We start from the raw sequence: 26,923 nt of genomic DNA on the forward strand, positions 1-26,923 counted from the left end.
AGGCATTTATAGCTGGCCTGGAAAGATGAATCCAAGTGCCCATGAAGCAGTGACGCTCTTGTAAAAAGTTTTGAGGCACAGGCTCATGGGTGGACGCAGGCGGCGACAAATAGCTAACCCTAGATCAAGGTTCTCTACCCATGACTGTGGACCAATCAGGAATACAGACATGATAATTTTGGAATAAAATTACTTTTATCCCAAAATTGGGGGGCATGTGTTTACACCAAAATTTGGAAGAAGATGTTATAGGGACCCGAAAGCTCCCAAGATCATGTCACCAAGGAATCAATTATGTGTAGATCGGGACTAGCTGATTCAGATGCAGAAAATGGAATCGGCTTTCCACAGATAACAACAGAGGCTACATTCGGCGCCAGGACGAAGCATGCCGAACTCTACAAAAAGGGAAAGATTAGAGTCCAAGTTATCTTAAATTAGGAATGTTTTCTCTAGGGGCAAAAATTGTAATAAGTCATGCTTAGACAGGAGTCATGCACAGGGCCCGGGTATAAATACCAAACCCCGACTATTGTAAAAAGGAATCAATCAATCCAAATACAAGTCAATTACTTTTTTCAGCTCCGGCCACCCCTTAGGAGTAGGAGTAGAGTAGATCTTGGCAAGTTCTTTAGCGAGTATGGCTGCATTAATCTGGTCAACCACCACTGCTTGTTTATAAGTACCGTCATGGTTTATACCTCTGTTCATATGGCTGCATCGATCCGATCGACCCCCACTGTGGCTTTGGTATAAGCTAGTTATCAACTCTTGTTTAATTCAAGTATGGCCTGTGTGATTCTGCCTCACACCCCACTGCTTGAATTAGATCAAGGTTAAGTTATCGGCTCTACCTTAGAATGGCAGTCTTTGGTAGATTCATTAAGTTATCAATATTACTTATTGCTTTCATTATTTATCTAATTACAGCAATATCATTCTGCCCGATTGAGATTGATTTAGATCGGCCTTATATCTTATTTGACCCATCATTTGCTAACCTAAAACTTATCCAATCTACACCTTAAACGATGAGTTATGTCTTATCGGCTATTTTACGTCAATCTTGATCGTGCATAACGTGTGGTTAAGGCATGTTGCGTCTTGAGTAGATCTATTGGCTAGAGAGAACCATTCCATGGCCCATTATCATGGCCTGTGTGATTCTGCCTCACACCCCACTGTTAGCACCATGGAGTGGGGATTGATATTTAGTAGATCTATTCCTGGTAAGGCATGACTTTAACTGTGCATTATGCCTGAATCGGCTGTTTTAGCCGATATCGAGCGCTTTCATAAACAGTTCACATCACGAGACTATTGAAGTAAAGATAGGTTGAAAGATATGTTAGCCCCATGATCTTATTATTGTATTATGGCCTGCATGATTCTGCCTCATGCTCCACTGATATTAGTAATGAGTTAGGGTCGTCGAGTCTATTATTATTTCTACGGCCTGCATGATTCTGCCTCATGCCCCACTGGTCATGATGATAGATGAGATCTAACATGTTCATTAGATTTATCTTTATTAAATGGTTAAGTGGTGTTGAATTGTTTCTTTATATAAAAAGGGGTTCGGTTAATTATAATCATTGGCTCAGCACAAACCGATCATTATTGACATCTTATTGCCATTGATTAATATCTATTCAATTAATGATATTTATCCTGAATGATAACCGATTCTTCTTACACAACCCCATGAGCTCTAATTGATTTATTCTCATGAATATACTGGAATCGACTATTTAGTCGATCCCCTTTCATATCGGCTCTCATAGCCACACATTCGGGACTGTCCGGCAACACCGGCAAGTTTTGCCCTTAATTACTGATGAACTTTCTCTCCTTGTCAATTGCAGGGTCAAATTGACTGGCACGTCTCGGGAGGATCATGTAGGATCGACCACCCCTGTGCTGAAGCTAGGTGGATCTGCTCCATCGAGCGGACCCTTCCAGCTTGCTACGTGTGTCCTCGGCATGGGGCAAAAATTCTATGTCGACAGATACATCTCGTATCGGCTTTTCCCCTTTTGGGGTAATTCTGAGCTGAAGGCGATACCCATCTGGTATCGGCTATTAGAGTCAATGACTGAACAAATTGGCTATCAAGTGTTGATCCAAACATTAGAATAATATTCCTTCAAACATTTTCCATTGATCACTTCTTGATAGGTTGCACCAGAACTCTTCAGACCAAAGATTAAACAATTGACCAATCTAGGCCAGGCATCTCATTAAGCAAAACAATCTTTAAATTTCCTTTAATAAATCTATCAACTCTGACTCGTACTCAGGATTCAACTTAGCGCTCACATACATCAGCCTAGGCCTATCTTCATGACCAATGTCTATTTCCTTTAATTCACCGGCCGACGTGAAGCCATGCCCTAGCTTACCACCTGTACCATCTATCAGGTTATCCATTAAAACAAACTCTCAGAGCCAATTGCTTGGATCGGTTGTTGGCTTTCATCATTGATCTTAATGAAGCCTCCATCCCATAGCTTGCCAAAAAAACACTCGAAGTCTTCTAGTTCTCAATATACTGGATCGGTTGTTGCGGTACTTATAGAATCATCAGCATGGCCAGCTCAACATCATCTCCATGCCACTAAATCAAACACTGATGCATGGTCTATGGTACACAATAATTTGCATGAATCTAATCATGACCAAGGAGTAGACTGTATGAACCTTTTCCATCAATGACGAAGAATGTGGTGAGCAAAGTTTTACTTCCGATTGTTAATTTGACATTCATTGCCCCCTGGTCTTAGATGCGTTACCCTCAAAATCCTTAAGCACCATGTTAGTCTCAATCAAATCCTCTGGTCCCTTGCTAAGCTTGCAAAAAGGTAGTATAAGGCATAAGATTGATAGAAGCACCTTCATCTACCAACATCTTACTCATTGGCTTTCCATCAACAAAATCTTTTACATATAAAGCCTTTAAGTGCCAATGCTTGACTGGCTTATCGAATATAGCCTGTTGTATCACTGTCAACTTGGCAACTATCTCCTCATACTCCAATTCATCAAAATCTAAATAGACTTCTTGATCTGCTGGAGCCCTAAATTCTGACGGCAACAGAAAAGTCATTTGAATATTAGCCGATGGTTGACCCCTATCACCTATTTGTTTAGCACGCCACACTTTATGTCTACCAGATGCCTGAGCTTGTTCTAGCTCTCTAATCCTTAGGCGTTGTACCCTTTTTTCTGGTTTCTTGTCAAACCTCCTGGACACCATTGCCCTTCTTGCCAAACATATTCTTCCTCATTATAATCTTCTTCATAATCAACCCAGTTTTGATCAACAACTCGCTTCCCAAGCTGATCATGAACACTTCTATTTTTTAAGCGTCGATCCATATTATTATGATGATACTCATCTCGAGCATGGATATATCGGTGGTTGGCTTGAGATTGCCTAAACTCCCAATATTGCTTGCTGCACTCTGGGCAATTATTTCTAGTAGGCAATTTCAAACCTTCATTCCAACAATGTCTAAAGAAAGGATGTTGACACCGTTTTTTGCACGTGTCAAAATGATCGGAGTGGACTAATCGGCAAGGGGAAAGTTACTGTATACTTGATAGCCGATGAAAGCCAGCTTGTAAAGATGGTTGCCGATAGCTGGTGATGGTCGATGGAGAGGTTGATTTAGACTCGGGCATTGCCGATGAGGTTGAAGGTGTCATTGTCGATGCCGATGAAGGGAGGCTTGAAGACTACTGCCGATGAAACAGGGAGTATGCCGATGAAGGAAGACTTGAGGACTACTGCCGATGAAACAAGGAGTATGCTGATGAAGGAAGACTTGAGGACTACTGTCGATGAAACAGGGGGTATGCCGATGGGAAGGAGGACGGTGAGATTTCCATCGTAATTGAGGCGGACAGGGAAATAGATAGGAGTTGATTTCCTTTTCTATATTTGTTAGAGTATGATTCATGTAAGAGTCACGTGTTTCCTTAGATATGGGCTTGGTGTCCTAGTTGTGTTTGGTTGTGTCTCTTTAGATCAGGGTATAAATATGGAGTGAGAGGCAATGTAATTAGATATATCAATCAATATCAAAACCAATTTTTACTCTCATTTGCATCTACTTACTTTTCGGCGACTTCGTCAATTTGCATTATTTTCTCTTTACGAGTTCTCATTGATTCGGCGAGCTGCATCGCTTCAGTGCGACCTTCGGCGATCCTCGAGTTCCGCGTGAGTACCTCTTGGCCGTGACTTCTGGGCGTATCGCTGTTGTCAGGACCAAAGTGCTCGTATCTTCATCCTTGTCGATTAACAGGTCAAATCGACTGGCACGCCTTGGATATCGATTCGGGTATTAGCCCTTTGTGTTTGTAGATCCACTTTTGCATCAACACATCTTTTGGCACGCCCGGTGGGACAAACCAATCCGATCAATATGTTCAATTCCGAGATCGATGCGGGGAACATTATCGCGGTATCAGAAGAAGATCTTAAGGAAGAGCAGAGGCAGGCTATGGAAAAGGCCGTAGAAGAATACAGGCAGCTTTGTCTGAAATCGTTTAGCCTGAACAAGAGTGGACAAGTCATCCAGAAGCAAGATTTGTCGTTGCCTCGGCAGGTTACCTTTGACTCTAATCCTGGTAAACTTCAAGAGATGGTTAATTCTGCAGTAAATCATGCTTTGATTAATCATTCCAATGTGTTATCCAATACTGTTCATAATGCTGTGGTTCGAACTCTCAAAGAAGGACAAGCGTCACCGCATTATGTTGGGCCTGCCTATCACCAACCAGAGCCGGCATCTGTCAATACTCCATCGGCTCCCTCGGTCCGTTGTGGGTACAGAAGTTACTTCTTCTCCAGTATCGGCAGGCTTACCTAATATTCAATCTACACCGATACGATCAGATCCGGTACTACCAGGAGGACGAATTCAGCTTAGTACAGATCTATCGGCATCAGCTATGTCAGGCCCTGTGTCTCAGAATAGCCAGATTCCTACTAATTGGTGGGGATATGGTATGCCTCCGGAGTCATCTGCTTTCAATCCTGGATTACCTCAAGTGTTTGACGCAGTAGGAAAAGCTCCTATACCATCGGCTGTTTCGCCGATGGCCCAAGTGCCTCAATATGCCACAGCAACTACTGTGCAACCAACTCCAGGGGGTTTCCAGATGCCTTTGGTTCAAACTGCCCAGTTCAAATCCATCGGCAAGCTTACTGCCGATGCAGCAGAAAGCCCCTGTTATGAGTCAAACTGGGGTTCAGTTTATGCCTCAAGCTGGTTATAATTATCCAACAATGTCAGCAAATTACCAGCCATCGGTAAGTTTTGTACCGATGGGTTCTAATAATGGTTGGTCAGGACAGTTACCTGTTCAACATACAGTTCAGCAAAATCAACAGATTGCAGGGATTCAACAGGGTTATATGCAAGCTGGTGTCCAGAATCAAGCATCGGTAGCACAGCCGATGAATCCTTTCCAATAGGTTAATGGACCACAAGTAACGGCGAATATGCCGATTGCTGGAGATCGTGGGCCACAAAGATATGTGGAGGGATATCAGCAGGCACTTCCTATAGAAATTCAGCCAGTTCGTCATCAGGAGGCTGATGCTTTTTGGACCGATAGGATAGCAGAAATTATGAAGGATCAGTTTGGGATAAAGCCCAAGGTCAATACTTATTCTTATCGGACTCCATATCCTCCTGCATATGATTTAATTCCTCTCCCAAATCGGTACAAGGTACCAGATTTCACTAAATTCTCTGGGCAAGATGACACATCAACAATGGAACACGTCAATCGCTTCATTATTCAATGTGGAGAGGCAGCTAGCAGAGATGAATTAAGAGTTCGATTATTTTCATCATCTTTGTCTGGATCGGCATTTACGTGGTTCATTTCATTACCACCAAATTCTATTATTACCTGGGCTGATCTAGAAAAACAATTTCATAAGTATTTCTTTGCTGGAATCCATGAAAAGAAGCTTACCGATTTAGTAAAATTGAGACAGCGCAATGATGAATCGGTAGAGAGCTTTGTGCAAAGACTACGAGATGTAAAAAATAAGTGCTACAGTCTGGTGCTGGATGATCGGCAGCTTGCCGATCTGGCTTTCCAAGGGTTATTGCCACATCTTAAAGACAGATATGCTTCTCAGGAGTTTGAAAGCCTCAGTCATCTTGTGCAAAGGATCTCTGATCAAGATACTAGGGTTTTTGAACCTAAAAAGAATTGGAGTAAAAAGGTATCATTTGTTGAAGAAGTAGGAGATTCTGATTCTGATGAAGAACCAGTTATCGGCTTAGCTGAGTGGGTTAAGAATAAAAAGCCGATATCTTGTCCCTTTGGTCAAAAAGAGCCAGAAAAGTTTACCTTTGATATCACCAAGGCCGACAAAATATTTGATCTTCTGCTTCAAGAGGGCCAAATTAAGCTAGTCACCTAATCATGTGATCCCATCAGCAGAAGAGTTGAAGAAGATCTTGTACTGCAAATGGCACAATGCAACTTCACACAGTACAAATGAGTGCAAGGTGTTCAGGCAACAGTTACAATCGGCTATTGAATCTGGGAGAATTAAGTTTGGTACTTCCAATGCCCAAAGGCCGATGAAAATTGATCAACACCCTTTTCCAGCAAATACTGTTGGAGGCCAAAGGGAAGACCAAGGTATTGACGTCCGAGGCTGCTGAGAAAAACGCATCAGTGGATCCCCAACATCGGATAACTACCGATGATGCAAAAAGTAAGGGTTTGCTGGGAGAAAGCAGTAGTTCCAAAAAACCTCCTCGACCTGGCATTGTGATTACTCATCGAAGGCAGCAGGAGGGTTGGCGTCAGCGTAATGATCGATATCAACAACAGCAAGAAGAAAGACGTCGGGAAGAATGGCATCGGCATAAAGATCATTGGAGGTGCCCGTTTTTTATCCATTGCTGGGAAGAAGGTATTAAATTGCCAACTGTTGAAAATTGCCCTGAGTGCAATGGTTATTATGGGGTCAATCGGTCAGAAAGAAGATTTCAACCTGGCAATCAGGGTTTATTTATCAATGAGCCGATCAGAAGCAGAGCATCAGTGCATGATCGGCTGGGGGGTAGACTTAGTGTACATGAAAGGCTTGGTAAACGCGCTGGATATTTTCCAAGGAATCAAGAGGAGCTTGAGGAAATGGCAAATGCAAGAGTTCCTGATGAGGAAATATTCTACAGGGACCCTAATATACGCCGTGTAGAATCGACTAGGACCTGTTATCAGCCGGTTTGGAAAACCAAGTTTCCTCGATGGTGCCCGGAGGGTCTAACAAAGACATAGAGAAGGAGGATGCAACATGAGCGTCAGGAGGATTTATACCAAGAGGAAAATTCCTCCAATGAGAGGTCCGGTCATCAGCAGTGGCAGGTAAAACACAAAAATAAGGGTCCATCGGCAGATGTTAATATGGTATTCATGTTGCCGATGGAATTTTTGGCACTATCTGATAATGAGGAAGAAGTTGTTCTCTCTGATCAAGTAGCTCAGTTGACACTAGATCCAATGATGGCTGTTTTTGAGAAACCTACCGATGACGAGAGACAGCATCTTAAGGCTTTGTTTGTGAAGGGCAGAGTTGATGGGCAGCCTGTGTCTAAGGTACTTATTGATGGAGGGGCTGCGATTAATATTATGCCTTATGTGATGTATCGGAAACTTGGTAAGGGAGATCAAGACTTGACCAAAACCGATATGATGCTGAAAGATTTTGAAGGCAATGTGTCACCGGCTAAAGGGGCAGTATGCGTTGAATTGACCATCGGCAGCAAAACCTTGCCGACGACGTTCTTTGTTATTAACGGCAAGGGTGCATATAATCTGCTTCTAGGGAGGGATTGGATTCATGCTAATTGTTGTGTTCCTTCTACAATGCATCAATGCCTCGTACAGTGGATTGGGGATAAGATTGAGGTTGTCCCTGGTGATTCTTCTTATATCATCGCATCGGCAGAGTCAGATACTTATGAGCGAACTAAATGCATATCAGGAGAAGCTTGGGAAAAAGAGTTCCTTAGAGTTGCTGATTATGAAATTCCACCGATCCAAGCAGTCGGTTCTGAAGAAGAGTTTTAATGGATAGGTTTGCCGATGATGGAAAATTAGGTCAAGGGTTCACATCGGCAGATGATTTAGTAGAAGTAGATATCGGTGATGGCGATAGGCCAAGACCTACTTTTATTAGTGCTAAGTTAGATTCCAAGTGTAAGCAGCAAATAATTGATGTGTTAAAAGAGTATAAAGATTGTTTTGCTTGGGATTATACTGAGATGCCTGGGTTAGACCGATCGGTAGTTGAACATCGGTTACCTATCAAATCTGGATTTCGGCCACATCAGCAGCCAGCGCGCCGATGCAACCCTAATATACTTCCTGATATTAAGGCCGAAATAACTAAATTAATTGAGGCAAAGTTTATTCGGCAGTGTCGATATGCAGAGTGGATCTCTAATGTGGTTCCTGTTTATAAGAAGAATGGAAAGCTTCGTGTTTGTATTGATTTCAGGAATCTCAATAAAGCCACACCGATGGATGGCTATCCAATGCCGATTGCTGATTTGTTGATTGATGCTGCAGCCGGACATCAAATTATCAGCTTCATGGATGGTAATGCAGGCTACAATCAAATATTCATGGCTGAAGAAGATATTCCCAAGACTGCTTTCAGATGTCCAGGTCATGTGGGGTTGTTTGAGTGGATAGTTATGACGTTTGGTTTGAAAAATGCCGGCGCTACTTATCAGAGAGCTATGAACTTTATTTTTCATGAATACATCGGCACATTAGTAGAGATCTACATTGATGATGTGGTGATTAAGTCTGGAGATATCACAAAACATCTAGCCGATCTACGAAAGATACTGGAGTGTACAAGGAAGCATGGATTGAAGATGAATCCTAATAAATGTGCATTTGGTGTATCGGCAGGTCAATTCTTGGGTTTTATGGTGCATCAGCGGGGCATCGAAATCAGTAGGAAGTCTATTGATGCAATTAACAAGGTGGTTGCTCCTGCCAATAAGACTGAATTGCAATCTTTGATCGGTAAGATTAATTTCATTAGAAGATTCATATCTAATCTGTCGGGTAAGATCAAGGCTTTCAGTCCATTACTTAAATTGAAGGCCGATCAGGAATTTGTATGGGGAGCTGAGCAGCAGTTAGCCCTCGATGAAATTAAGAAATATTTAACAAATCCTCCAGTGCTAGTTCCACCTCAACACGGGAAGCCTTTCAGGTTGTATTTGTCAGCTGATGATACTGTTATTGGTTCAGCTCTTATTCAAGAATTTGAAGGGAAAGAACGTGTTATTTATTATCTGAGCAGAAGATTAGTGGATGCTGAGACAAGGTATTCGGCCGTCGAAAAATTATGTCTATGTTTATACTTTTCTTGTGTCAAATTGAGACATTATTTGTTATCTGCCGAATGTACGGTCATATGCAAAGACGACGTAGTCAAGTACATGCTGTCAATGCCGATATTAAGTGGTAGAATCGGCAAGTGGATTTTAGCATTATCAGAATTTGAACTACGTTACGAATCGACCAAGGCAGTTAAGGGGCAAGTTATGGCTGATTTCGTTACTCAGCATTGTAATACAGTGGACTCTCTGGAGATTGCCCCTTGGACACTTTTCTTCGATGGTTCCACATGCGGTGAAGGAGCAGGTATCGGCATTGTGTTGATTTCACCTCAAGGAAGGAAGTATGAGTTTTCATTGCCGATTGTTGCTACATCGACAAACAATCAGGCTGAATACCAAGCCTTGATAAAAGGGTTAGAATTACTGAAGGAGATACGTGCCGATGCTGTTGAAATCTTTGGTGATTCTATGCTAGTTATAAATCAATTGACTGGAATTTATGAATGCCGAAGTGAAGCTTTGATTTCGTATTATGAAAGATGTTTGCAATTGTTGAAAGGATTTAGAGATTTTCGTCTTGAACATATCTCTCGGTTGCATAATGAGGAAGCTAATCGACTAGCTCAGCATGCTTCAGGGTATCAGCCTATTCAGGAAGTGCTAACATCGGCAGTTGATACCGATGACTGGAGGAAGGAGGTTGTCGATTATTTAAAGGATCCATATAGAAAGGTTGAGAGACGTATAAGGTTCCAAGCTACTAAGTATGTGCTCCTCGATGATGAATTATATTATCGAACTATAGATGGAGTTTTACTTAGATGTGTTAGCAGTGATGAATCGAAAAGCTTGATGGGTGAAATTCATGAAGGAGTGTGTGGGGCGCATCAATCGGCTTTCAAGATGAAGTGGATGATCAGAAGGAATGGGTACTATTGGCCGACTATTCTTGAAGATTGTTTTAAATATTTTAAAGGATGTCAGGGGTGTCAAAAGTTTGGTAATATTCAAAGAGCGCCTGCATCGGCTATGAACCCTATAATCAAACCGTGGCCGTTCCGGGGATGGGCTATTGATCTCATTGGTCAGATTTATCCGCCATCGAGTAAAGGACATAAATTTATTCTGGTTGCTACCGATTATTTCACAAAATGGGTTGAGGCAATTCCTTTAAAAAAGGTGACATCGGTTAATATGATTGATTTTGTGAAAGAGCATATTGTCTACCGATTTGGTATTCCTCAGACTATCACTACCGATCAGGGCACTATGTTTATATCAGGAGAATTTGATGAGTTTGCTGTAGGTATGGGAATTAAAGTTTTAAATTCTTCTCCATATTATGCTCAAGCTAATGGTCAAGCTGAGGCTTCTAACAAAGGGATCATCAAACTCATTAAGCGCAAAATTGAAGAAAATCCTAGGAGGTGGCATACAGTATTAAATGAAGCCTTGTGGTCATATCGGATGTCATGTCATGGTGCAACCAAAGTAACGCCTTATCAGTTAGTATATGGACACGATGCAGTATTGCCTTGGGAAATTAAAATTGGCTCTAGGCGAATACGTTCTCAAAATCAGCTGACAGCCGATGATTATAATACCCTTATGAAGGATGAGTTGGAAGATGTGGCGGGTCATCGGTTAAGGGCTTTAGTTAGCATCGAAGAAAATAAGAAAAGAGTAGCCAGATGGTATGACAAGAAGGTGAAGATAAAGGAGTTTGCCGATGGAGATCTGGTCTGGAAATTGGTTTTACCGATTGGGACTAAAAGTTCAAAGTTTGGAAAGTGGTCTCCTAATTGGGAAGGTCCATATCGGATAAATCAGTCTGTTCCTGGTAACGCATATATTCTAGAAACCCTCGAAGGGGTTGTGTTTCCTAGAGCATTAAATGGAAAATATTTAAAGAAATATTACCCTAGTATCTGGATGGATGCATAAAAGTATAAGTGCCGATAACAGTCCTATCGGCTAGAATTATGCAAGGATGTCAATGTCTCATAAAGTGCCGATACAATAAACAAGATTACAAGTTCAACAAGGATTGGATAGCTAATATCGCACGCAGGCGAATCTGCTCGGCTTCCTCCATTTCTTTGATATCGTCATCGGCAGTACCCTCCACAGGCTTGAGTTTTTTCTTCATGGCCAAAGCTTTGCGAGCCTGGATATCTCTTTCTTGCTGAAGGGCTTTGATGGCATTGGGTAGCTGGCTTTCTTTTTGTTGAGCATGAGTTAAGGCTGCATCGACTTCCTTCAATTCAGCCAATAGAGCCATCTTCCTTGCTGATAAATCCAAGATTTTCTGCTTAAGTTCAGCACCCGAAGTCTGCAAGTTGCCGATGCCCTTGTGCTTCTCATCGGCAATTTGTTTCAGTTGTAGCATCTCTTCTTTGAGTTGAGCCTGAGCTGCTCTATCGGCAATACGTTGAGCAGCCCGTTGATATTGTAGTTGGCGACTCTCTAAATGGGCTGCTGGGAAGAGTACTTCTTCAACATCGGCAGGGACCTGGCCACGGATTGTTTTGAAAATTGCCTTTGCGGGGTCCGAGTCATCTACCAGTTGGGCGGTATCCTGCTGTAGCAAGTTCAGGAGAGCTTCCAACCTGGACTTAGTTTCTGCCGATATTGTTCCCAGTGCAAGGGAAGAACTTGTTTCCTCTCCATCATCGTCAGAGACGTCAATAGCGAAGGAGAATAGGCTGTTTGGGGAGTCTTGTTCCTGAGGAAAAGGAAAGGAGGTCAGTTAAGGATAAGTATGAGTATTGTAAATCAGCTAGGTTAATCGGTTTACCTGTTTCAAGGCGATTTCCTGTGCTTGACTAGAGGAAGCAACCTGGAGTATGTCGTGTGGGGGATCGGTTGAGCTTGCCGATGGGATATACTCTGTGACTTCATCGGTGGTTGGCTCTTGAGGTATGATGACCGATGACATTGGGGCAGATGTAGGGATCGGCATGGACCTTTGTCGTTTTGGCTGTGCTTCAGCATCTGTTAAAGCTTTGCGCTTTGCTTGGGCATCGGCAACGATTGGCTGGAGGGCATCGGCACTTGTTGATTGTGAAGCTTGGACATCTGGTACGCTTGCCGATGTACCCAATTGTTGCTGCAAAACAAGTGTAAGGTATGATATTTAACAGATAAAATGTAAAGTTAAGAAGATACCTCTGAAGGTTCGTCAAAAGAAGTGGTGCTTGATATCGGAGGAATTGCCGATGACGATCCAGCAGCAGCTCTTACCCCCTGGTGATTAATGTTAATATAGTTTGTGATCGGCATGAGTAGAAATAAACAAGGTTGTTACCTTGAATGCCTTGACCAAGGTTGTAGCAGCAGCCGATGGAGTGGCCCTGGCTGTAGCCAATTTGGACTTGGAGGTGATGGTCTTGGTACGGATCTTCTGGTGAGTCAAAGCGGCTAAGGTGGGAGCGTTGTAGCCGATCGGTGATATCGGGGAAACAGGCCGAAGATCGAAGGGTTTCCCACTTTTGCTCATAGTTGGTGCTGGGTTGTTAACCTGTCACGAGAGAGTTAGTTACCGATATATGAAAGGAAAAAGCGGAAGGGAGCTAAAAGGAACTTACTGCGTCATCGGGAATGGCGTATTCAGGGTCGATCATGTGCCGATATGTGTGAACAGATGTTGCAAACAGTTGTTCCTTCCACTCTCGCCACCATTGCTTATATGACTCGGTGATGAAAGATACTGGCGTCCAGGTGGATATATCAACATCTGTAGTATCGGCATCGGGGGAGAGTTGTACTACCTTGTTCCAATCTGTTCCGCAGGTAATTGTTTCCCTGGGTTTGATCACATCGGCAAAGCAAAGTTTGATTGGCAGTTGCCCAAAAGCCAATTGACGGGATACTGCCGATGGGTTGTAAAATTCATACGTAATGCTGGTGTTTTTCCCGCTACCAAATGTATTTACTGGGATTACCCTGGGAGTAATGATGGCCATCATGAGTTCCTTATCCTGATTCAGAGTGTCATCGGCAAAGTTGAAAAGAAGGGGGAATCTGTTTTCTTCGTCAATATAAGGTACCCAGGCCCTATGATCACGAGAAAGACCATTGTAGAGGCTCTGGAAGAATCTGCCGATCTGGTCTTCATTGGCCTCTGTTCCAGGAAGGACAATTATGGCTTCACCAAAATTGAGGGGTGAGCGTGTTGCTGATTCATCATCCCCAAGCACATGGTCTTCAGCAATTTCTCGTGGGAATTGTTGGGCAAAAAAGTCCCATTGCAGACGTTTGTGCATATGGGCATTCAGCCACATGTTGATAAACCACCACGGGCCTCCTAGGTTGCCGATGGGTTCGCCAAGCAAAAGTTTCTGAGACACTTGATGAAGAAGATGATAAGTGGAGCTCAGAAGGTATCGGCCAAGAGGAAACCTTACACCATTAGCCAAAAGTTCAGCTGCGGGGAGGAAGGCGTTGGTTGGTCCTACTGATCGACCACAGAAGATAAATTTTTCTAACCACATATTCAAGAATGTGGCATGTTCCCTCTGGTTAAGTGTCCCAGTCTTCTGGTATTCTTGAATGTATCCCGTCCAACCGCCGATGTTGCGGGTATTCACCCTATATTCAGATTTTCTACCATAAATGGAGCCTTCATCGGCAGTTGAAATATCCAAGCCAGTGAGCATGTGGACATCGGCAAGTGTAGGAGTAGCTGGGCCATGTCCAAACATAAAAGTGTTTGTTGTGTCTGACCAGAAGTAAGCAGCTGCAATCATCATCGATTCATTCTTCTGCATATCGGCAATAGATAACCTAATGCATTGGTCTAACTTCCGTTCTGCCCAGTATACTTGCATCGATCTATTAACCCTCAAGTACCAATCTTTCCACCCTTTGGTGGTTTTGGGCCAAGATCGAAATGTGTCTTTCCATAAATTCAGAGAGAAATTTTGGGCTCTAAAGGGGATTCTGTTAACCTCTGCATTAATCAGATCGGTTGGATCTGGGTTGCCCATTGGTCCTAGGCATTGGACATGCGGCTGATCGGTTGGAATAACTAATTTGTTGCGCAGTTCCTAAGTTTGAAGGATCCGGAGAACAAAAGAAAGAAATCACCAACTGTATGGATTTGCAAAAACTAGGGGAATCAAAGTAAAGGTAATGGAAGTGGAGCGAACCGCGGGGACGTCGAAGTTGATTGCCATTATCTTGAGGAAGATGAGGGCACGAGCCGGAGACTTGAGGTAACGCTGGAGAAGGGTTCTTGTTGGTTGAGGTCGTGCAGTGGTTCGTCGGAGTCGCCGCCGGAAAGAGAAAATGTCAAAGATTGGAGTCTGAGGGTAGAAGACGAGTGTTCCGGAGGAATCTATTTATAAGCCGCTTGGAGTAGGGGTATTTTGGACTTATCTCTATGCCGCGCGCATGTAGGTCGAAGTGGTTCAGATGGATATGGTAACTGTTCGCACGATAATCAGGGGATTGTACAGATGGGTTGATGGCAAGTAATCATGACTTGGAAGAGATATCGGTACAGGATATTTTAATTCTGAAAATGACAGCATTATCATGTTAAGATCTTGCCGATGGGTTATTGTTTCGGTATCTTAACCATAATCAAGGCAAGAGTGGTTGGCGATTGTGCGATATTTACTGAAGTGCGTGAATCAGGATTAGATTTGATTGGATTTGATAACAGATCAGGTTTTGGCTTGGAGAATGAGTTACGGTAATCTGGAGTAAATTTCGGAGCATTAATGGTTTTATACTCCGAAATTGGGGGGCATGTGTTGACACCGTTTTTTGCACGTGTCAAAATGATCGGAGTGGACTAATCGGCAAGGGGAAAGTTACTGTATACTTGATAGCCGATGAAAGCCAGCTTGTAAAGATGGTTGCCGATAGCTGGTGATGGTCGATGGAGAGGTTGATTTAGACTCGGGCGTTGCCGATGAGGTTGAAGGTGTCATTGTCGATGCCGATGAAGGGAGGCTTGAAGACTACTGCCGATGAAACAGGGAGTATGCCGATGAAGGAAGACTTGAGGACTACTGCCGATGAAACAAGGAGTATGCTGATGAAGGAAGACTTGAGGACTACTGCCGATGAAACAGGGGGTATGCCGATGGGAAGGAGGACGGTGAGATTTCCATCGTAATTGAGGCGGACAGGGAAATAGATAGGAGTTGATTTCCTTTTCTATATTTGTTAGAGTATGATTCATGTAAGAGTCACGTGTTTCCTTAGATATGGGCTTGGTGTCCTAGTTGTGTTTGGTTGTGTCTCTTTAGATCAGGGTATAAATATGGAGTGAGAGGCAATGTAATTAGATATATCAATCAATATCAAAACCAATTTTTACTCTCATTTGCATCTACTTACTTTTTGGCGACTTCGTCAATTTGCATTATTTTCTCTTTACGAGTTCTCATTGATTCGGCGAGCTGCATCGCTTCAGTGCGACCTTCGGCAATCCTCGAGTTTCGTGTGAGTACCTCTTGGCCGTGACTTCCGGGCGTATTGCTGTTGTCAGGACCAAAGTGCTCGTATCTTCATCCTTGTCGATTAACAGGTCAAATCGACTGGCACGCCTTGGATATCGATTCGGGTATTAGCCCTTTGTGTTTGCAGATCCACTTTTGCATCAACAAAGGACAATTCCAATGTGATTCAACTTTATTTATTTCATACCTTTCTTTCTCTTGTTGACACTGGTATTCTTTCTCTTCTAACCAATGCTGATAATCCTTTTCCTTCTACTGATGCCATTTATTCAACAAAATTCTAGATGTAACACGTGGCCTTGTTGCCCCATCCCTTGACGTCTCTCCCTGCTCATATCAGCTCTTCTGTTGGTCATGATGCCTTTTAATCTCTCTATATTCATCAGCTGATATTTGCATCTTCGAGTCGATGGTTCTGGCTTCTTTGGCCTTAGTTGATGTTAGGACTTTAGTCTTCCCTTTAAGCAACCTAGCATCAACCATTTCTGATCTCTTAGGAAAGGATTATCATCAACTTTCATCTTTTGAGGTGTATCAAATTTGAGCCTCCCTTGCTAAATAGCCCTCTGTATATGTTGCTGGAAAACTCTACACTCATTAGTAGAATGAGAAGTAGCATTGTGAAATTTGTAGAACTTCTTATTCTTCAACTGATCAGCAGGCAACATAACATGATTGTTGGGCAACTTGATCTGTCCCTTCTCAAGTAAGAAATAGAAGAGCTTGTCCGATTTTGTGACATCGAAATCATAGCTTTCTTCAACTCCTTTTCCCCAAGGATTTGGCACCATTACTGTCTTCTTACCCCAATTCCATTCAGCCATAGCAACCTCTTCTTCTTTGTTGTCCTCATATCCATCATTGACTGGATATGGATTATAGGTTTCGGCAATTGCGGCACTTTTCTAGAATTAGGTATCTCCGTGCATGTTCTAGAATTGGCTATTGAGCGCTGCCACTCATTGAGCCAACTGACCTAAATTGTCAAACTCTTGCCCAAGTAGCTTCTCTCTCCACGTCGGCAATATTCCTTGAAGGGCCAAAGTAGCTAGCTGATCATCAGTTAGATTCAATGAGAAGCACAAATTTCTAGTCTCTCAAAATCTCTGAAGAAACTCGGTGCCTGATTCATTAGTTCTCTGCCTTATGGTCATCAAATCGGTAATTTTCTTTTCTCCTATCCTAGTATAAAAATATGTATGAAACTTATTCTCTAAGTCAGCCCAATTAGCAATGGAGTTAACTGGTATCGATGAAAACCAAGTGAAGGCTTGTCCTGACAGAGACAAGGAGAAGACACAAACTCGATGGGCCTCTTCAATGGATGCTTCGCCCAGCTGTGTAAGATACCGACTGACATGTTCTATTATGCTTGTGCTATCTTGGCCAGTGAACTTAGCAAACTCCAGGAGCCTGTAATTTGTAGGAAGAGCGACCAAATCATACCACTCTGGATAGGGCATTTGTAAGAGAAGGTCTGCCCTTTTGGTTTTAAACCGAACTGATTCTTCATCATCTCGATCACTCTAAGCAACAACTCATCAGCATTTGAATTTAGATTTCTCTACAATTGCTGACCCATCTGTGGATTAAAATTTTGGGTACCTTGATACCCTAGATTTGGAATTATATGAAGGGTATTGTAATCTGTGCCATAATGATATCCCTATGGAATCTCTATCCATTGGGTCCTTTGCTAGTTTGTAGCTTGGAGTCTCTGGTTATAAATGTTAGGATCTATATCTCTATGAATCCTTTGAACTGATAGCGCTATTTTTTGAGCTGACGACGGTATTTGGCCTGATGTGCCAAAATTAACCATCTGCTTCTGACCTTGCCCCATCGGCTATTGCACATACTACACTGCTGCTCTAGGATTATTTTGTACTTGATCAGTGGTGGTACCTTAAATTTGCTTAGATGAGCTCTGAATTGCCTGGACATCATCATTACCAGTTAGTGTTGCTTCTTGATGGCTAGTACTGGCTTGATTAGTCCCCTAAGTTGATGGATGTGGAATGTTGTAGTAAATCGGAACAACCTGATTGATTGGATATCCATGAAACACCTCTTTCATGGTGTTGTGGAATGTGTTCAAGAAAACTGTATTATGGTTCAATATGGCATCATGAATAGATTTGTTTATAGCCTCCACGAAGAAACGCCTATCGTCAGCTTCGTCTACATCTGTCTACCCATGCATCAAAACTCTTGGTAGTGGATATTTTTGAACAACTTTATTGTCATGTGTCTTGGTGTAGGACAACAAACACTTGTTCTGAAATTCTTATATAGCTTTGCTGATGACATCTTTATCTTCATCAGGTAGGTCTTCTTAAGGCACCATAAGGATGTCATTGTTGTTGTAAGTTGCCATGACGATTGTGGGGTCCCACCAGGCATGCCAGAATGTGTGTCGGCGCAAAAATGTGTCGATGCGCTTGGCACACAGCAAGCCAAAAGGATCTGCTTAGGATGAGCCCAGAGATCCGCTTGGCTTCAATGCAGGACCAGCCGATCCTATGAATTCCTCCTGAGGCATGCCAGTCAATTTAACCTGTAATTGACAAGGAGAGAAAGTTTATCAGTAATTTAAGATGGAACATGCCAGTTTTTGCCCAAACAATTCTAAGTGTGCTGCTTCGGGAGCAGCCAGATGGGAAAATCGACTAAACGGCCGAGACACGAAGAAATTGGCTGTTATGGACTGTAAACCTCGTGGGTTGTGATTGATTTTATGTTGACAAGTACACAGATATAAGTAAAAATCATTAGCTAGGTGGGTATTACTAGTGTAAAGCATTGAGCCGATGAACCTAACGAGAAAGGATATAACATGCGAATAAATCGACTGTCTAGTACAAATAGATCTACAAACGCTCTGAATCTTATCTATTACCATCAACAGTGAAGTTCAACCGGATCGATGACAGCTATGATGATAATAACAAACTAAACAGAAGAATCTGTAAAACCATGTATACATTGACAGACTTTCTGAAAGACATGTTATATGTGTGAAAGCACAAGCGGATCGGTTAAAATAACCGATTCAGGTGGAAAAGGGACTACAACATGTGAACAATCGACTATTTAATATGGACAAATCTATGAACTCATCAGACTTAACCTGCTATCTCTAACAGTGAGGTTCGACCAGATCGATGGCAGTCATGATAAAGATAACAAATCAAGCCTTTAAAGTAAATAGATCTATTCACATTTAATAGAATCATAGAGATACACTGTAGGCGTTAAAGCATAAGCGATCGGCTATTTAGCCGATGCAGGCATAGCAAGCAGTCAAGGTCACGCCTGATCGAAAACAAATCTACCAACTAGCATCCTCTGATCTAAAGTGCCATCAGTGGGGATCGACCGGATCGTTACAGCCATAATAGCGAACTATAGACCAGATTTAACTAGCCAGCAAACCTCCTTAGGATCAAGCATGCCTTAACCGCGTACTATGCATGATCAAGATCAAAGTAGAACAGCCGATGAAACATAACATGTCGCTCAAAGTAAGAAACATCATGTTGTAACAACGAAAATGATGAACTAGAAGGATATAAAGCCGATCTAGATCGATCTTGACCGGGCAGATTGATGTTGCTGAAACTAATGTCAATAAGAACATCGGCAAGATCGGTAACTTAATAAATCTACCCAAAGGATGCCACTCTTAGGTAGAGCCGATAACTTGACCTTAATCTAATTCGAGCAATGGAGGTCAAACTTAACTGATGCAGCCGTACTTGAACTAGATAAAGATCAAAAACTAGCTTCTTCTAGAGCTCATAGTGGAGGTTGAACTTAACCGATGCAGCCTTACAAACCAAAGCATAAGCCATGATGGTACTTACAGACAAGCCGGAGGTCAGCCGGACCGATGTAGCCCTATTTGTTGAAAAACTCACCAAGATCTACACTACTCCTACTCCTAAGGGTTGGCGTAAAGCCAAAAAAGTAATTTGTATTGATTGATTGGATGCCCCTTTTACAATAGCCGGGATCCGATATTTATACCTAGAACCTAAGCATGAATCCTACTCAAGCACGACTCATTACAATCTTTGGTATAAGAGAAAATATTCCTAATTTAAGATAACTTGGACCCTAATGTTTTCCTTTTATAGAGTCCGACTTGTATTTCCTAGCGCCTACCGTAGCTCATTGTCGTTATCTGCTGACGTCATTCGAAGAGAGCCGATTCCAGTGCTGCATCTGAATCAGCTAATATCGATCATTATGCAATCGATTCCTTGATGACACAATCTTGGAAGCTTCGAGTTCCCACGTTCTTCTTCCTAAATTTTGGTGTAAACAAGCTGATATGTGCTTTATTGGATTAATGACTTTCGTATTAGTTGTAGTTACTAGTTAGACGCTTATTTGCATACTCTTGCTCTGTTATGTTGACATTCCATGGAAGCTTTAGTTAATAAATACCTTTGTAATCTAGATGAACAGCCACTAAATGCTTTTGAACGAGAGCAGGAGGCACAAACCTCAAAGAATCATAGGAAGATGGAAGAACCAGGGGAGGTAGTTGAGGAATTTGGTGATACAGATAAAACATATTCAGGTTTACAAGATGAGCTAGTGGCCCTTGTAATTGAGGTGCTTGTTCTACCTTGTATTGACTTCGGACGGGAGGGGCAGGGGCGGGGGGTGCAGATAGCAATGCAATGCTTTGCTGTCTAGATAATAATGCAATTTGTACATGCTTGCTACTTAAGTTTGTTTCTGCAATTTTAGCATCCGAATCAAAGAAACCATAAAGGTGGCTCCACCAACAGGACAAAAGGTAGCCCTGATATGAGTCCTAGAGGAAGGCAGTCTAAGAGAGTGAAGTCAACACGACTAGGAGAGTTGACACATGGATCTGAGAAGAACAAGCAAACCCATGCAAAAGTGAAGTACCACCAGGCTACATGATCTCGCTCCTGTGTTGTACATATGCAATCATTTGTAAGTGATGGTTGTATTTTATTATTACTCTTGCCTTTGTATAAATAGAAACTCATGTGCACTATTAATAGAAGCAATAGTAGCAGGAGCCTAAATTTGGCATCATCATTTAATTTTGAAGTTGCAATTTTGCACCAATCAATATTGTACATGTGCATTGTGCTTATGTAATCCATATTTGTAACCTAATGTTTACTACTTGAATTTCGCAGTATGTAATCCATATCAATACATGTGTGTTGTGCTTATGTAATCCATATCAATATGAAACATGTGTTACTTGTTATGAACTAATCTTTTGGGTTTTTAATTAAGTCCTCTTCCACTATCTGTAACCTAATGTTTACTGCTTGAATTTCACAGGAAGTAATGGAAACTATGCGAGCAAAACCTGTTGATGATGGGCACGAACCAATGACTAGTGTTGATGTTGTTTCCAAGGTCCTATGCCTCTCCTAGGGCTAGGTCCACTCCTAGGTCAGCAGCAACATCCTTTTTTGAATAATGCTAGTATCCCAACAAGCTTTGCCAGAATAGAGACATCGGTGAAGAGAATGCTTGGGGAACAACTTGTTGCTGAATAGGAAAGTTTCGCTAACCTTATCGAACAAGTGGATGAACTGAAGAGGAAGACTAAAAAGATTGAAAGGGAGTTTAAGGAGTTCAAGATACAGCAACAAAAGGAGTACAATAAGCTACTTGAGAATATCATGCGCTTCAGCTCTTCTTCTGCTAACTCTCAGTCGTCAACTCTGTTAGCTTGATGCATTAAACATTTGTGGTTTGAGGTGTGCACTCGTGTGCCATTTGATGTGGTGAAACTCTGTCAGTGGCTTACTGCTAATGTGTGAACTATAATTTGTTGTATTTGATTGCTATGCTGAATAATTATATAGACATTCGTTGAATAATTATGTCGTCAATTTGTGCAGTACTGACGATCTCGAATTATTTTTCTGATAAAATGATTATTGAGCACATGACCTGGACAGGCCACGTGATCAAATAAAAAATGCGATACGTGGACGAACCAGTGCATGACACGTGAAATAGCCAGGGCACAACATGTGGGCTAATAAAAATTCGAGACATGGAAGGAAGTCGTCAAGCCACGTGGCTGAATAAAAAACAAAACATGGACGGATAGCATCGTGACACGTGGTCGAATAAGAAACAGCCACGTCGACCAGTAAAAATGCGATACATGGTCCAATGAAGAAGTGATACCTGCTCCAACCACAACACGACACATGTGCTAATAGAAACCTGACATGAGGAACAACAGGGACCCAACATGTGGTATAGTAAGAACCTGAAACGTGCAAGAACCAGAGAAGGCCACGTTGTCCAATAACAAGGTGACACGTGACCCGAACCATCTCCAATGCAACTGACTATAGCATGTACACATGGAAAGCATCTCCAATGGAAGCACCCGCTAGCATGGCTGCCCCCTGCCATGCATGCCAAAATAGTTCTATGATAGTCAGTTTTTCATCACAGAACAAGCTACTTCTATGAAGAGTTTCTAGGTTCGTCACGGAAGTTCAAGTATGACACGACTTCTATGACGAGTCATTTTTCATCATAAATTCGTCATAAAACTAAAATTATGACGAAATTAGCTTCTTGAGTGACGAAAGTTGTTCGTCATGAAAGTGCAGATTCCTAGTAGTGTATACAGCTAGAGCTTTGGTCACAAGTTTCTGAACTTACTGTTGGGCATTAGATGGTGCAGAGATGCCAACAAAGAAAGAACAAAAGAAGCCATGCATCTCACTTATTTGGTTCTTTAGCCTCGCAGTCTCTTCTTCCACCTTCCTTCTTGCATCCCTCTCCTCCTCTACTTGATTTTCCAGATCATTCATTTGAACTTGAACTTCTATTGCTCCTTCCTTCTCAGCAACTAGTTCACTCTCTCAAGGTCCTGTATGCGCTTAGCAACTTTAGCAATTTTGGCACTTCTCTCATTGTTGTAGACTCGATGCCAAATTTTGAAGGAATTTCGATGTTGGTAAAACTTGAGCTACAACTTGGGCTTTAGTCTTTGCAACTTGCCCTTCTTGGGGTGGTTCAATAGCGATGGCCTCCATTTGAACCTAGAATAGAAAAAAAAGCAATTCAAGTTTCTCGCATCCCAATTTTTTATCATATTACAAAATAACATGTCTTGCAATAGCTTTTTGTGTGTCCTCACTATAACCTGTCTTGCTGTTGCAATGTGTGTCCTTGAAAAAGTCAACTACGGTGGGTGGAGCATCCTTAAATTTAGTCTTTCTGAAACATGTAAACAGAAATTTAAAAAATTGAAATATAAATTTAACATATATTGAAACAAAAGTGCACAACAGCAGCAGCATATACATAGGTCGGTTGTTTTTAGTAGTGCATAGAAGTATATGAGCAGCAACAGCAATTTTGTTGATGCCTTTTTATGTGGGGACTATATGCAATCAAAAAAATCAAAATCAAGCAAGTTAGCTTCAAAAACAGAACCTGTGTTCTAACCCAAACCTAGTAGTCCACCTCTGCTCATCCTATAGATGTTCTTCTAACAGGGACGTGTATTATAGCACATATGTTATATGTATCAAACAATTGTATATGTTATGTTTTAAGCGCTCTTTATTTCTAACTAAGCTTTCATTATCAACCAAATGACGAATCTTTAAAAGGATATAAATTAAAAATAACAAAATTGGCAGCTTTGTCTATATATCCACCAATTTGAGACAATCAATTATTTCTGATATCCAAAAGAAACCTAGCTGCCATTTCACTAATATCTAATACACTTTTTAATCATGATCGCTTAATGGAAAATTATTCAGATAATCATGGTAATAGAGATCTACACAGGAAACTTAACAAGTAGTACTCTGAATGACAAATTTATTGGTGCAGCTATACCAACAACTACCAAACAAAGACATGCATGGATCAGCATCTACCAATTACTCAATGTCCAGAGATGGACTAATTCACAACAGAGATATGATGAAAAAGTCTTATATTGTCCAGAGATTAAATCACAGAACCAGTGCAATTAGGTGCACTAAAAATAGCAATTTGAGCAGCAGAAAAGTACTTCGTTGACACCAAAAAGTAGAAAAGTAGCTTACCATGACATAACATTGAGTGGTATAGGACTGTTGTCCGTGTCAAGCAATGCCAAGGGGAGATGTCTACCTTCAGGAACAAGAACAGAGCATATAAGGAGGGGGCTGCTAATCTCAAAGAATACGTGCATACGGAGGTTCAGAAGTTCAAAGCATTGATGAACAAGTAATTTTCCTATGTGGTTCTGGAACTTACCTGTGTAAGGGTCAAAGATGTATGGTATATGTATGATAGATGTAGTAAGAGCATCTCTAGCAAGATAAGAGCATCTCTAGCAACACTATTTCAATCTGCTAAAACGACGTCCAGTAGCTACATAAGAACATGTCTAGCAACACTACCTAAATGACCTCCTATATCCCCAGTTTTGGTGGTGGAGCCAAAAACCCAGCTCTAGCAAACCCCCTACTAGACCCCCTAGATTTGTTGGCCTCCTATTTTTCCTCTCCAACCGTCCATTTTTGTTGGCCCCCTACTCGGCAACGCAAATTCTGGATTATGGATTTCCTCCTACTGGACCCCCCCCCAAATTTGTTGGCCTCCTATTTTCCCTGTCCCACCACCCATTCCTGTTGCCCCCTACTTGGCTACCTAAATTCTGGATCACGGATTTTTCTCCCCCCCCCCCTACTAGACCCCCCAGATTTGTTGGCCTCCTATTTTCCCCTGCCACCACCCATTCCTATTGGCCCCCAACTTGGCTACCCAAATTTTGGATCACGAATTTTTCTACCCCGCTTGACTCCACCCACGGCCTCCACCGCATGACTTGGGAGGTCCACCGTCATCGACGTGGCCTGGAGGGCCATCGACCCGTCCGCCCTGGCCTAGAGGTTCCCCACGGCCACCAGTGCATCAGCCCCAGTCGGCCCTAGACCTCGACGTATCATCTGACGCCGGTGCAGGAAGTTCCCCTATCTAACCCCATCTGACACAGCACCCTTCCGCGAGCGGCCCTCCCCCAGCGGCTACCGCAAGCTCGCATGGCTGAGTTGTCGCCCTCTAGCGAGCGGGCCTAGGTTGTGCAGTCTGTGTTCATCGAATTTTTAGGGCATCTTAATGGCCTTAATAAGGCCTTGTTTGGTTCTAGGTGACTAGGTTTTGGCCCCTTTTAGTCACTAAATTGCCAAACAAGGTGACTAAAAAGTGACTAAACGGGTTTAGTCCTCTAGTCCCTTGGGGTGACTAAAGGGGACTAAACCAACCAAAAGACACCCCCTGTGAAGGGTCGAGATGGCGACTAGAGGGGGGGTGAATAGTCTTTTCTAAAATTAATCGCGTCGGCTAACCGATATAAATACGGAATTAAAACAATTGGTCTAGCCAAGACTATACCCCTCTATATATGTTCACTAGCACCTTGCAAAGATACTAATTATGCAACTAAGGTGCCGGGCTAGCTAGAGCTCTCCTAAACAATTCTAGGAGCAAGGTCACACAAACCTATGCCACTAGTACTTTAAGCAACAAGGGAGCTCCTACACATGCTAGTAAGCAAAAGCACAAAGCTAACGATGCTCACTAGCAATGCTCAATAACAAGGCAACCAATACCTAATTAGAGAGCGCAAATACTTAGTTACACAAACTAAGCAATGTGACTAACAAGGTTACTAAAACCAAATTAGCCACGCAAGGGAGCTACTTCTATGCTACACAAGCAAGAAGGTAATTAGCAAGCTACACAAGCTATCTAATTACAAGAGCAACTACACAAGCTTAATATGTATAAAAGTAATTGCAAGCTTGTGTAATGGGGATGCAAACCAACAGGAAGAACAAGGTTGACACGATGATTTTTCTCCCGAGGTTCACGTGTTTGCCAACATGCTAGTCCCCGTTGTGTCGACCGCTCACTTGGTGGTTCGGCGGCTAATTAGCATCACCCGCTAAGCCCGCACGTCGGGCACCACAAGAACCTACCCCTTAAGTGAGGGTAGCTCAATGACACGCTTTACTAGAGTTGCTCTTCGCGGCTCCCGCGGGGCGAGCACAATGCCCCTCACAAGCACTTCTCCAGAGCGCCGCACAAGCTTCTTGCGCGCTTCGATGGAGACCACCACCAAGCCGTCTAGGAGGTGGCAACCTCCAAGAGTAACAAGCACCATTGGCTTGCAACTCGATCACCTAGTGCCACTCGATGCAACCTCACGATGCAATCGCACTAGAATCGCTCACTCACACAATCGAATGATCACTATCAAGTATATGTGTAATGGAGGGCTCCCAAGCACTCTCAAGCATGGACACAAAGTCCCCCAAGGTGCTCAGCACCAGCCATGGCCGAGGGCCACTTCTATTTATAGCCCCAAGGGCTAAACTAGCCGTTACCCCTTCACTGGGCAACGGTCGGGCCGACCGGACGCTCCGATCGTGTTGACTGGACGCTGGACCTCAGCGTCCGGTCGCTCATAGACGACTATGTGTCCTGGTTCCAACGGTCACTTGACCTGACCGGACGCAGCAGCACTCAACTGACCGGACGCTAAACCCCCAGCGTCCGGTCGTTTCCAGTAAGCTCCTGAGCATGACCGGACGCGTCCGGTTGAACGCGATCGAACGCAGCCAGCGTCCGGTCACACTCCAGTTACTGCATCACCGTACGTCAGCCTGACCGGACGCAGCCTTCTAGCGTCCGGTGCATTCAGATCCAGCGTCCGGTCAGTTGACCGACGCCGGCATCTTCGCGACCAACTCATTTTCACTTCTAACTTCTTCACCCTTGCACTAATGTGCTAACCACCAGAATTTGCATCCGGCGCAATAGAAAATAGGCATTCCATTTTCCCGAAAGCGCTGAATCCCGCCTCGCAAACTCAGCGGGAGGGAGAGAGGGACCCAAACCCATCTCAACCCTGCAAACACCACCTCCTTTGTAAATGTGCCAACACCACCAAGTGTACACCACCATGTGTATGTGTGTTAGCATTTTCACAATCATTTCCCAAAGGAT

General features: G+C 42.8%; 1 protein-coding gene across 1 annotated transcript; it reads right to left on the minus strand.

The window, feature by feature from the left end:
- Positions 1 to 11,302: 11,302 nt before the first annotated feature.
- LOC136523133 (uncharacterized) lies at positions 11,303 to 13,617 on the minus strand. The gene is made up of 5 exons (XM_066516911.1): positions 12,992 to 13,617; positions 12,712 to 12,924; positions 12,573 to 12,650; positions 12,202 to 12,513; positions 11,303 to 12,129 (listed from the first exon to the last, which is right to left on the minus strand). Exons 1-5 carry the CDS (start codon positions 13,370 to 13,372, stop codon positions 11,434 to 11,436), a joined length of 1,680 nt encoding a protein of 559 aa, XP_066373008.1. The 5' UTR covers positions 13,373 to 13,617; the 3' UTR covers positions 11,303 to 11,433.
- Positions 13,618 to 26,923: the final 13,306 nt, after the last annotated feature.

Source organism: Miscanthus floridulus, chromosome 18 (assembly GCF_019320115.1).
Source record: "Miscanthus floridulus cultivar M001 chromosome 18, ASM1932011v1, whole genome shotgun sequence".
NCBI classification, from domain to species: Eukaryota; Viridiplantae; Streptophyta; class Magnoliopsida; order Poales; family Poaceae; genus Miscanthus; species Miscanthus floridulus.